The sequence below is a fragment of the Zootoca vivipara genome, chromosome 17, assembly GCF_963506605.1.
Source record: "Zootoca vivipara chromosome 17, rZooViv1.1, whole genome shotgun sequence".
NCBI lineage: Eukaryota > Metazoa > Chordata > Lepidosauria > Squamata > Lacertidae > Zootoca > Zootoca vivipara.
The window spans coordinates 28,855,790-28,868,843 of record NC_083292.1 but is presented as its reverse complement, the minus strand read 5'-3'; the positions used below and the strand labels follow the sequence as shown (position 1 = coordinate 28,868,843).

General features: G+C 49.2%; 1 protein-coding gene across 2 annotated transcripts in view; it reads left to right on the top strand.

Annotated features, from left to right (window-relative positions):
- RIN1 (Ras and Rab interactor 1) overlaps positions 1 to 10,218 on the top strand; it is a 38,686-nt gene extending 28,468 nt beyond the window's left edge. Inside the window, exons 9-12 of one of the 2 annotated variants that reach the window (XM_035098237.2) lie at positions 1,457 to 1,579; positions 2,566 to 2,697; positions 4,126 to 4,242; positions 9,709 to 10,218. In XM_035098237.2, coding sequence (XP_034954128.2) covers positions 1,457 to 1,579; positions 2,566 to 2,697; positions 4,126 to 4,242; positions 9,709 to 9,822 — 486 coding nt within the window. In that variant the 3' untranslated portion in view covers positions 9,823 to 10,218. The remainder of the gene's footprint in view (positions 1 to 1,456; positions 1,580 to 2,565; positions 2,698 to 4,125; positions 4,243 to 9,708) is intronic. The other variant, XM_035098236.2, reaches the window with a different exon arrangement.
- Positions 10,219 to 13,054: the final 2,836 nt, after the last annotated feature.

Here is a 13,054-nt window from a genome sequence, read left to right as displayed (position 1 = left end):
GAAGCTGTACGCTGGCTCTCTCGGCCAATAACGCGAGATGAGTGCTACAACCCCAGAGTCAGTCACGACTGGACCTAATGGTCAGGGGTCCCTTTACCTTTAAAGGGGCATCTACTGTAGCAAACTGGCTCAATCTCATTTCTGCAAATTCATATTATGCTGATAAAGCTGATTTGGTGCTTTGGGGCAACAAAGAGATGGGAAGAGATACGTTTTTGTTTGCATTTAAATGAGAAACTGCCCAACTTGCACTTCTCAAATCGATACCCAAACTAGAATACGGCTATCCTTCACAATGCTCACTTCTCTGAGTTTTGAGTTGCAGTTCTCCAAGCAAAAACTATGTACAAGCATGCACATATCAGTAGCAAGTGTGGATAGGATGCAAATATTCATGCAAGCAACAAATATATTTTATATTAATTACGTGCAAAAATATGTACAAAACTGAATGAAAAATGTGTTTATTAGGAAGAGACTTGCACTAAAATACTGATGAATTTTCATCAATATTTTTTAATGTTTTAAAATATTCTCAAATTACGGATTTTTTTAAAAAAATTCACAAATTGATACAGAATTCATCAAGACTTTAAATTGTTTTTTAAACAATCACAAATTGCTATGGAAATGCGGAGAATTGAATTTTTAAAATTGGAAGAATGAGAAACGGAGATGAACTGAAATTAACAGATTCCTTCATCCCTAACTGCTTCCCTTCCCCCAAACTGGACTTTTTGCAATAAGGAAAGTTACAGGGAAAAGCACTGTAAAGTGTGGGATAATGCTAGCTTCGAAGAAACTTCACTTAACCTCCCCGAAAGCAGAACAGAAATGAATGCTCATTCAGTAGCCAATAGTGTTGAATCTCCCTGCAAAGATATCAGGATAAACAGGTCATCTGGAAGCAGCTAAGCAATTGAAGGCTGTGTATACACCATACATTTAAAAGCACATCACTCCCCGCTGCCGCAAAAAAACAAATAAATCTGTGAACTGTAGTTTGTTAAGGGTGCTGGGAATAGTAGCTCTGTGAGGGCTAAACAGAAATTCCCAGGATTCAGGGGAGCGGGGGCTAAAAATGTATGATGTGTAGCTCTCTGAGTCAGCCGTCTAAAAGGGCAGAGCTCCTGTTCATTTCATGGGAGCTTGGGTGAAAACACTTCCTAGGTCAGGGGTGTCCAAACTTTTTCAAAAAAGGGCCAGATTTGATGAAGTGAACGTGCATGAGAGCTGACCAGAGTTGTTGAGCTTTTTTCAGGATTGAAGTTGTTGACCTTCTTTTGCAATTTCACCCCAGGAGATTAACTGCCACAGGGGCCGGATGTAACCGACCGGATTAGGCCACCGGGCCAGACTTGCCTGTCCTAGGTGGATCAGCTGCAATGTTATTTAGTAGGAGAGACTGCTGTTTGGATTTCACTCTTAATCTTTCTTGTGCCGGCTCTGCTGCTAGGTACAGTTTGAAATTGGCAATGCCACGAGAAGGACGTTCCCAGAGAACACCTTTGATGTCATCTACAGCCGGGACACCCTCCTGCATGTGCCAGGCAAGAGTGCTCTCTTTGCAAAGTTCTTGGTGAGTGTCCTGCCTCTTAACGTGCAGAAAAACACGACCAATTCAGCCTGGCGTCATAGGGTGCAGCCCTCTGGCGGAATCCAAAAGCTGTGCTTTCCCCCAGTGCCCTAAAATGAAGCAGCGCTCAGAGTATGTGGGAAACAGCATTACTTTATTTTATCAATGCCCTTAACAAGCGTTTTGTGCCCAATGGGTTTGGTAGGGCTAGCCTTGCCATACGTCTGGAAAAACCCTGACACGTCGTAGTTTTTGGGTATAAAAATGGTGTGAGGGGGGGGGGAACCTGGATGTATGGCAATGCAATGGAAAAAACAGCAGAAAGAGCTCCCAAAGCTCAACCATTTTGGGTTCTTCCTTTAAAAAAAAAAGTCTCACCAAATTTGCAGGTGCTAGGAATTTTGCTTTTTGAGGGCAGAAGGCAGGGAGGCTGACATTAGGTGGCGATAGAGCCATTCACATTCTGGTTTTGCCCCTATCTTCCTTCCTGCTGAGTTCTGTGAGGAAACACACACAAACAGGAAGCAACCTTTGGTGTAAACAAAACAGAGGGCTTATTCACACTTCCGCTTTTCCAGCTGCTTCCCCCAGGTAAAACTGCTCTTTAGTGTTCAGTTGGAGCAAACAGCAATCCATATTTTCCCCAGATTGACGTTTGTTCCAATTTAGCACTAAAGAGCGAGTTTTCCCCAGGCAAGGAACAGGGCAAGGGGGAAACCACTCTGACTTGTGCTTTCCAGGCACACCTCAGACACGTCATCAGCACCTTTTGTCGTGCTAATGCCTCTCTCCCAGGTGAGACCTTAGCTTGGAAAGAAAGCTTAGTCTATATTTTTCCACTGGCCTCCAATCTTCCCTTCAGTACTCCAAGCAATCAAAATCCTACCATTTACCAACTTCTAGTGTTTCCCTAGAAGTCTATAACAACATGCTGTGAACCTCCCTGAGATCTCAAATCTTACCCAGTCATCTCTCTGTCTCCTCTCTAGTCGTGGCTGAAGCCAGGCGGGCAGCTTCTCATCTCTGATTATTGCTGTGGGCCTCGCCCCTGGTCGAAAGCCTTCATGGAGTACGTCAGACGGAGGGGCTACAGCCTTCTCACGCCTTGGAAATATGGCCAGGTATGGGGGGGTATTTGTGAACAGGGCAGTCTTGAGCAGGCCGCGCGCCCTGGTGCTGAGGGGCGGAGATCACTCCAGCGCCCCCACCCTTGTAGGGCGCAGCATGGTTTCCGCGTGGCCTGGCACACCGCGCCACCGGGGGTCTACCTAGAGCCGGCCCTGTTTGTGAAATAAGGCAGGCAAGTAAGAAGGTCATAAAGGTAAAGGGACCCCTGACCGTTAGGTCCAGTCGTGGACGACTCTGGGGTTGCGGCACTCATCTCACGTTATTGGCCGAGGGAGGCGGCGTACAGCTTCCAGGTCATGTGGCCAGCATGACTAAGCCGCTTCTGGCAAACCAGAGCAGCGCACGGAAACGCCGTTTACCTTCCCGCTGGAGCGGTCCCTATTTATCTACTTGCACTTTGAGGTGCTTTTGAATTGCTAGGTTGGCAGGAGCAGGGACCAAGCAACCGGAGCTCACCCCGTCGTGGGGATTCAAATGGCCGACCTTCTGATTGGCAAGCCCTAGGCTCTGTGGTTTAAACCACAGCGCCACCCGCGTCGTAGCATGTGTTTTATTTAGCTCAAGGCTGCGTACCCTATTTGTAGCCCCAAAATGTAGCTTTTCTCAATCCAGAATCATTCATGGTCGTCCTCAACGTGCTGCTTTCAATCTAGGGCAGGGCAGGGGTTTTCAACCTTTTTGAGTGGAAGGCTCCCTTGAGCAACTACATCCTTTCTGCAGCACCCCTGTGGGGCTCAGGAGCCCAGTTATGTCACCCCTTGCCTGCAGAGCCTGCAGCCTCTCACCCTTTTTCGAACACCCTCCTTTGTGAAGGCTTCTCTCAGCCTCCTCTCTTCTCCCCTTTCCTTGGGAGTCCTCTGGCCAGCCGCTGCTGACACCCCGGTCTCAGAACTGCTCCCCACACCCCGGCCCCAAAGAGAGGTGCCTCCTCACGCTGCCCCACAGAGGGGCCTGGGAATTGTCTGTCCATTCCCAACAGCAAGGGCTGGAGGACTGGATGGCTGGGCTCCCTCACCTGCTTGCTTGCTTGCTCTGAGGCCGCCTCAGCTCCAGGCAACCAGCACCCCTTGGCCAGCCCTAGAGGCACCATTCGCCTGGGGAGCTTATAGCCAGGGCTGCTGCGATAAACAGCTGTGCAAGCCTTTGGGAGGCAGAGACACAAGAGGGCATCAGAGGGAGGGAGGGAAAGAAAGAGGGGCAGAGGCCAGTGTTGCCTGCGGCACCCCTGAGCCCCATTCAAGGCACCCTAGGGTGCCACGGCACACTGGTTGAAAACCACTGCTGTAGGGAATGCGATCGTATAAACAGGCCAGGCTCCAGAAAGGCCGGGTGGGGTAGGGGGTGGGAGCCATTGATTCTGGCAGAGCTGAATTCAGAAAGGTCCCTCACCCATCATCATCATCATTGCCAACACCTTCCAGGTGCTGCAGGAGGCTGGGTTCAGGCAGGTCCAGGCGTTGGACTATACAGGACGGATGCTGTCTGCCTTGACTCAAGAGCTGCAAGAGCTGGAAAGAAGTCAGCAGCAATTTGTCCAGGTGGGTCGGCAGATTGGAGATGGAGCAGCCTAGAGCTGAGCTTATCTCTCTCCCTGTGTGGCCACACACACACCTCTGTTGAGAACTGATGGACTTGGACCACAGGCAGGAATAGCCTGTCCTGTTTCGTCGCCCCTCTGCCAAAGCCTCGCTTACCAGGGTCACACGGCTTTGGCTTCCAGCTTCTGGGGAGATCTCGCCGAAACAGGGGCGTAGCCAGGATCAAAACTAGGGGGGGGCAAGCCATGGTCGTTCAGGGGCGGGGCCAAGGCACAGAAGGGGAGGGGCCACAAAGTGGGCGGGGCTAAAGGGCCAACGGGCCTGATGACATCGTGGCGGTGGCAGCAGCGGCCACCTTGTGCTTCTGGGGCTGGTAGCGTTGGCGGCTACCCTGCTTGGCTGGAGAGGACGGGAGGGTCGGGCAGGCGAGAGGGGGTGGCAGGGCGGGCGAGGGCGAGGCAAGACATGGCCGCAGCCACGACGGCTCCGAGGCGTTGCTGCATATCAGCATAATATTTCAACCATGGTTCAAGCCCCACCTTAGGGAAAAAATCCTGCATTGCAGGGGGTTGGACTAGATGACCCTTGTGGTCCCTTCCGACTACAATTCTATGATTCTATTGATATATTACCATAGCATATGCATCATTCTGCTTTCTTGAATTGTCCTACTCCTAGGCATAGCATCTAACTCCTAGAGGCCTAGGTGCCCCCCCCCCCAATTACTGGTAAATACCGTATTTGAAAGAGTCATCCCCCCATGTTGATGGGCTTTCTATGTGGGGCTTATCTGCCCCCCCCCCCCCGTATTTTATTAAGGATGGAAGAGGGAGGGAAGGAAGGAAGAAATAGAGAGAGGGATAACTCATATTTGTGGGTGCCTCTGGGTGACGCTGTGATGCTGAAACTCTGCATGTACAGGAGCCTTGTAAGCAGCTTTCTCTCTGCTTGATTTACAGCAGGCACGTCCTACAGGTAGATTGTGATCTACCAGTAGATCACTGGATGTCTGTGGTAGATCACTGGTAGGTCACTGGCACCCCTAAAAAAAGCTCACCCAAAATTTTCCTCCTCCCTCAAAAAAGTTGAACTATGACCTGAAGCCCTAAACAAAAATGGGCCTCCCTCCTAAAAGAAGCTCAACAAGTTTGACCTAAACCCCAAAAAACAGGGCTTCCCTTCCTTTAAAAAAAAACTCAACAGCTTTGACCTGAACCCCCCAAAAGGGGGTAGATCACCCCCAGTTTTAAACTCTGAGTAGATCAGAGTCTCTTGGGAGGTGGCCACCCCTGATTTACAGTATACAGATGCAGGAGGAGGGGCAGACTGGAACACCAATGCTTTTTATAAACATCACTGTGTCTGTCAAAGCTACAGCTCCCCCCTTTCTTATTCACTTCTTTTTAGCCTTGCAGAGCCACCTTATTCAAATTGAATCCTCTGAGTCTGCACCCTCATTAAATCGCCAATAGAACTCTTAATGCTCCCGAATGCTCATTAACAACTGCCACTTAAGAACAATAGGGTGAAATGGTCAGCTATCGAATCTTGCCTGGGGATATATGCTCCATTGTCTTAACTGCTTAACTACTGGTAGCCACTTTCCTTTATTTATTTGATGTGTTTTTGTTACTGCTGTGTCCCCCCCCCCCAGCAAGCAGAGACTTAGCTGCTCTTGCTAAAGCAAAGCCCTTTCCACTTCAGTTTTTGGAGGGGAAAAGTGCTGGTTATGGTCTGTAAAATACATTAATTTTTTTGCTTCTAGGGGGGGCAGCTGCCCCCTTCTGCCCCCCCTGCCTACGCCCATGCGCCGAAACCTGGAAGCCGGAATCGCTTCTCCGGTGGCATGGAAAAAGCAAGCAGAAGCAGTGGTACCGGTAAGATGTTGCCGGAAGGTGCCTCTGCCGCTTCTCACTTTCTGGTGGCAGCAGATGAGAATCACCTTGGGATTCCGCCACCCGAGGCAGCTGCTTCAGTCTGCCTCATGGGTGGGCTGGCCCTGACCAATGACAGCACCACGAAAACAAATATTGGGAAAGAGCAAGGGCATTTCAGAGGATTGGGCAAGCAATTGAAAAGGGCCAAAGTACCGTAGAACCAGTGTCCAGGGCTGGGGTAGGATCTGTCCTTTTTATCATGTTGCATTATCCTATATAATAATGTCCAAGTTGTCCCTGCGTCCAGTTGTCCCGTGTGTCCCTGGGGTACTGCGCATGTACCCCAGAGACACAGGGATTGGACGGAGGGACAACGGCCAACCGCCACTCCGCCAACCGCCGTTCCGAAGCCCAGTCTCATGCTGGAGGTGCGTGGCGAGGCGGCGGGGGAAAGAAGCGCTCCCCCCGGCAGCCTTGCCGCGCACCTCCGGCATGGGACGGCGCTTCCTCGGCCGAAGTGGCAGCGGGCGCCGAGGGAAGCCGGCTTTGGCTTGGCGGCGGCGGGAAGAAGAGGAGGAATTCCTCCTCTTTTTCCCACCGCCGCCAAGCCAGTCCCCAAGCCGAAGTGCGGCGCGGTGGGGGCTTTTCGCTGTTTGACTTCCCGGAGTGAAGGGGGAGGCAAACGGCAAAAAGCACCCGCCGCACCGCACTTCGGCTCGGGGACTGGCTTGGCGGCGGCGGGAAGAAGGGGAGGAATTCCTCCCCTTCTTCCCGCCGCCGCCAAGCCAGTCTCCGAGCCAAAGTATGGCGCGGCGGGTTTTTTCGCCGTTTGCCTCCCCCTGGGGGGAAGGCAAACGGCGAAAAAACCCCACTGCGGACTGGCTTGGCGGTGGCGGGAAGAAGGGGAGGAATTCCTCCCCTTCTTCCCGCCACCGCCAAGCCAGTCCCGGAGCCGAATTGCGGCGTGGCGGGGGCTTTTTGCCGTTTGCCTCCCCCTTAGCTCGGGGAAGGCAAACGGCGAAACCCCCCCCCCCCGCGCCGCAATTCGGCTCTGTCCCCCGCGCGCTTTAGTTTGGGAAGCAGGCAGGGAGACGCAACAGCCCGGGAAGCTGTGGGCTGTTGCGTCTCCCTGCCTGCTTCCCCGAGCCGTAGCGCATCGGGGGACAGCCGAAGATCGGCGGGCGCTGTTTGCCGGGGTTGACAAACCCCGGCAAGCGGCGCCCGCCGATCTTCCTGTGACAGGCAGTGGGGAATGCAGGCAGGCAAGAGAGCAAGCGCCTGCCTGCCTTCCCCGCCGCCAGTCCCCCGGTGCTTCGTGCAGCGCTGCTGGGTGCCGACCCGGCAGGCCGCTTCCTTGATCTGGAGCATGCATTCTAGCGCCCGTTTATTTAATTCGACCTCTTTCTGTGGCGGCGGCGGCACGTGGGGGGGGGGCGGCTAGCCCCTCCCACAGCCGCCGCTTCGTTGGGGCGCTCCGCTGAGCCCAGTTGGGAAGCGGGCGCCCAGAAGAAGGCCGCAATTCGGCCTCTTTCTGTGGCGGTGGCGCGTGGGGGGGCGGCTAGCCCCTCCCACAGCCGCCGCTTCGGCGGGGCTGCACACCCGTTCCTCTTTGCTTTGCACACTAAAAAACAATAAAATCTGTTCTAGCGCCCGTTTATTTTAACGGGCTGAATTCCACTAGTGGTAATATATATTACTAGTGTCTTCAGCCCGTTAAATAAACGGGCGCTAGAATGCATGCCGGCTCCTCGATCCGGTGCTCCGCGCAGCGCTGATCAGCGCCGACCCGGCAGGCCGCCAGATCAAGGAAGCGGCCTGCCGGGTCGGCACCCAGCAGCGCTGCACGAAGCAGCATGAGACTGGGCTTCGGAACGGCGGTTGGCGGAGCGGCGGTTGGCCGTTGTCCCTCCGTCCAATCCCTGTGTCTCTGGGGTACATGCGCAGTACCCCAGGGACACACGGGACAACTGGACGCAGGGACAACTTGGACATTATTATATAGGATTATATATTATATACCGTATCTTTATTTTAAAAAGGACAGAGGTCTGTTATAACAGAGGTTCCCCCCCCAAAAAAGCAGAGATGGCAAGAGGAAACCCCCCCGAGCAAAAGAACATTTCCCATTATATACCTTTAGTTGTACATGTAAGTGGATGGAGTGAAAAAGGGCGGGAAGGGGAGATTAACATTTTCAGTACTTGTGAGCTCTTAAAAGATTAACATTTTTTCAATAGACAGAATACTTGTGAATCTTCTGAAGATGGTACCCTCATTACAGCGATGTCTTGGAATTTCTCAGTTGTCAATATGTAAATTCAAGTATCGTTGGTGAATGGTTTGGTGGGAGGAGATATTAAAATGAAGTCCTGTCTATCCTGTTTTACTATGTAACTTATTAATTTAACAAAGTTCTTAGTTTGCCTTTTCCTGGGTAGCCTGGCCATTCCTTTGAGATGGAAATCACTTTAATTCTTGAGACAATGAGAAAGTTCCTTCACCACCACCCCCTTCTCTCCTTGCAGAGAAACATTTGGTCGTTTTTGGGAGAATCAAAATGGTTTTCAGGCCTGTCTTCCTGTACTGTTTGCTTGGTACATTTATGAACATTTATTATATATATGACCTCAAAATTCTTACAACAATGGCTACTCATAGTAAATAATACTGTGGTGTTCATCTTTGGCTGAGGTGAGGCAGGATTTGTCCTTTTTATCAAAATGCAGGATAAGCACTTTTAGAATATGATGTTTTAAGCTTTAGAACTTCTCTCTCTCTTTTTTTTACAGTTGTAAGTCGCTTCAAGACCTTTTATGAGCAACAAATAGGTGTAATTAATTATAATAATACTTTTTTTAAAAAAGCAGTAGGTAGAAGCTCCAGGCAAGCAGATTTCAGACAAACATTATGCAAAACTTCCAAGGGAGTGCAGAGCTGGCAGTATAAATATTACCTCTGCACCATGAGGACATTTACAATTCCTTCTTGTTCTCTGTTTATTTTTTACATCATTTATATAGTGCATAATCATAGCATTTCTGAGCAGCGTAAATAGAAACAACCCATGCAGTGATAGGGATGGAGGGGAACAACATGATTCAGTTTGAATATAAAGACAAACCTACCTAATTTGCACTAACCGGAAGAATATGTGAACTGAAACAGAGCTATTATTGGAAATTTGCACTTCTCTAGATTTTGCAAAGCAGTTTCTAACCAAGGAATATGTGCAAAAATGCAAAAATGAAGGTAATTGAAAGTAAGCATAAAAATGCATTTTGAGGGGAAATATAAATATATGGGGAAAGACGCTTTGCGAAAATGCATTCATTAGGCAAAAATACTTAAGAAAATGTGTATATTGGGAGAAATTTGGACAGAAATGCTGGTGGATTTTCACAAGGACTTTAAAAATAAGTCCCCAAACTGATGTGTAAATGGGAACAACTGAACTTATGCTTGGAAAAAATGAGAAACTGGAAGAAACCTCAATTGACAGATCTGTCCCCTCCCTAGAGAGAGAGAACAAAACAATAACTTTCACCCCACCAGGGACTGTGAGTGACTCTCCTCTTTCTTCTCTGCCTAGGAATTCTCAGAGAGTGAGTTTGAGTCCTTGGCCTCTGGATGGAGGGAGAAGCTGCAGCGCTGTGAGGATGGGGACCAGCGCTGGGGGGTCTTCTATGCCCTGAAGCCACAGTAGCTGCCGCCTCCCCTGCTCCTCCAACAGTCTGGGGCAGTGAATTCCTGTCCAGGTCCAGGAGCTTCCTGGCCCAGCAAGCTTTTAATAGCATTTACTTGTGTTTTCTCCCTACTGCTGCCTGGTCAGGTTTCAAGCCTGGATCCACTGCAAGAGTTTGTAAGAAACTGCGCCTTCCAGTCTGGATTTTTGCTGGCCTTTCAGTCAGATTACTTGGCTTTGCGCTATTCCAGGTCTGGCTGGAAGTGTGGAAGGATTTCTCTCTCTCTCTCTTCCCTCCTTCTTTCCTTTCTTTCTCTCTTACTGGAATGATCCCCCTTCTCTCTCCGCATCTCTGTTCCATCAGTTTATGTTATTAAAAACTTATTACATTTTCTTTATTTCCATGTTTATACCACATTCGTGGAGAACCTCTGTGAATATGTGTGGAAACTGCCTTGCAGTATACAAAATGTAAAATGTACATCTCTCGCTCCAACCATTTTTACCGCTCAGGCCTCAATCTCCAAGCGGCCCCAGGGCATTTCCCCAGAAGGCAATGTGGCCCTCAGGCTCCCAGTTTAGTTATTTGTTTATTTTCTGATTTGCCACAATATTCTGGGAAAATAGAAACGGTGGCAGCAAATTGCTGCCACCCAGATAAACTCTCCTATCACTAGGGGGAGGTGAAAGTACATCCCCACCATTGGAGTACCAGAAGTTCCTCATTCCTTGTATACACCAATAGCAAAACTCCTCCTCCTTCTGTCACCCCCAAGAAGGAAGTACTGGCAGGATTACAGAGACCCAAAGTTTGGAGAAGTCCAAAAGAATCTCTAAGGAAATCACTCATTTCTGCAGACACCCTCAAACCTCTGTGTCTCCTCTATCAAGAGTCATTTTCCTGCAAAACCATGCTGTTAGGAAAACCCACCCAGGTTGTCACGTTGAAGTCCTATAAACCCACCAGCAGGGAGCAGCACCTCTCCATCTGATCAATAAATCAGTGCCGTGCTGCCACAGTCATACAGTACTTGGAAACGTCAGAACATCTCTGAAACTCGTGGTTCATGCCACCTGCCTGAGAGCTGATGGGTCCCAATGCTGGGGAGAGGGCTGAACCTGGAGGGAACTGTGGGCTGGTACCGGCTGAGCTCTCTATCCTGGACCATACTGTTCAAAGGGTCTGGGGTGTGGGTGGGTCTGTGGATGCTACAGCCTCCAATATTTCTCCGATGAAATAGGGACGTCCCCTTCCATAATGATAATTTCACTATTTATACCCCACATGTGTTATTGGGTGGTGCCAGCCACTCTGGGCAGCTTTCAACATATCTAAAAAAACATATTAAAACATTAAACTTTTTTAAAAACAAACAAACAAACCCTCCCCTATACAGGATTGCCTTCAGATGGCTCGGGGGTTGGATAACTCCGTACCCTCCAAGATAGGGATCAGAAGGTCGGCGGTTCGAATCCCCGTGACGGAGTGAGCTCCCATTGCTCGGTCCCAGCTCCTGCCAACCTAGCAGTTCGAAACCACATCAAAGCGCAAGTAGATAAATAGGTACTGCTACAGCGGGAAGGTAAACGGCGTTTCCGTGCGCTGCTCTGGTTTGCCAGAAGCGGCTTTGTCACGCTGGCCACATGACCTAGAAGCTGTACGCCGAGACTCTCGGCCAATAACGTGAGATGAGCGCCGCAACCCCAGAGTCGGTCGCGACTGGACCTAATGGTCAGGGGTCCCTTTACCTTTACCTTTAAGGGAAAGTAGAACATTCCAGGTTCAAATCAGAAACCGAAACGGCTTCTCTAAATCACGGCCGTCCCTGGAAAATAAGGGTACTTGGAGGGTCTGGGGTGGCTGCTTTAGTTGAGATTCTTGTATTGCAGGGGGTTGGACTAGTCACTAGATGACCCAAGGGGGAAACCTTCCAACTACAATACTATAATTCTTTGCTGCTTTGCATATTGTAGAGTATTGTTGTTGTTTTTAACAACCACTATGTGAAACGAAGCTGGGTAGACAAATGATGGCAACTTTCATATACTAATATTTGGAGACAGGCCATAGTTCAGAGGTGGAGTGCCTGCTTTGTATGCAGAGCTTTCTGGTTCATTTCCTGGTGCCCTTTCCAAAACCCTGAACAGCCACTGCCAGTCAGTGTAAGTAACACTGAGCTAGATGAACCAAAGGCCGTAAGCAAGTACTTTCTTGTTCCCCTGTCCCTCTGACTGGATTTGTTAGCATACAACTATGAGGAAGAAGCGCTCTCTTGGTAACTCTGTGAGCTGCTTCGCCATGGACAACACATTTTTGTAGAGGCTTGTAAGATGCAATATTTTATTTGGAGGAAATGGCAGGAATCAGCGCAGAGGCCATATCTACTGAACAACCAAGACATTCCCCTTTTTTATATTCTTTATTGAAAGATTTAAAAGTACATAATTGCAAGTGCACAGTGTTAGATAAGAGACAAAAGAAGAAGAAAAGGTAGGACCCATGTAGAAAACAAACAAACAAAAAAGTTATTGTGGTTAACCAGACCTTAACCTAATACAGTACAGGTATTTATAAAAATGAATTCCAAATATTGAATTTGTCCATGGCAAGTCTACGTTTACCGTAGGATGATCTAAGTCATGTAGCTGCTGGAGATGTAACAAGGATAACGCTTCACTAAAACAGGGGTCAGCAACCTTTTCCAGCAGTGGGCCGGTCCACTGTCCCTCAGACCATGTAGTGGGCCGGACTATATTTTGGGGGGGGGGAAATTATGAACGCATTCCTATGCCCCACAAATAACCCAGAGATGCATTTTAAATAAAAGGACACATTCTACTTGTTGTGACGTGGGGTTTGTGATTTCAGCTCCCTTGACATAATATGCTGGAGGCAGTTCTCTAGTAACAGTTCTTTATTAAAGTGAACAAGACTGAAGACTGAGGAGAGCAAAGCTACATTTATAGGGACAGGGGACTAGCTAGAAAGGGATACATTTTGGAGGGAACAATATCAGGCAATCACAGTGCTGCCTTTTGGAGGGAACCAATAAGACAGAGGATCCAAATACAGTAGCTGTACCCTCTAGAACCAAAAGGCAGTTACTTTATCCTAATGCAATTACAGACAATAATAATACAGATATAAAATCCTTTGACTCAATACACAACACTACTCATGTAAAAACACGCTGATTCCCGAACCGTCTGTGAGCCGGATTGAGAAGGTGATTGGGCTGCATCCAGCCCACAG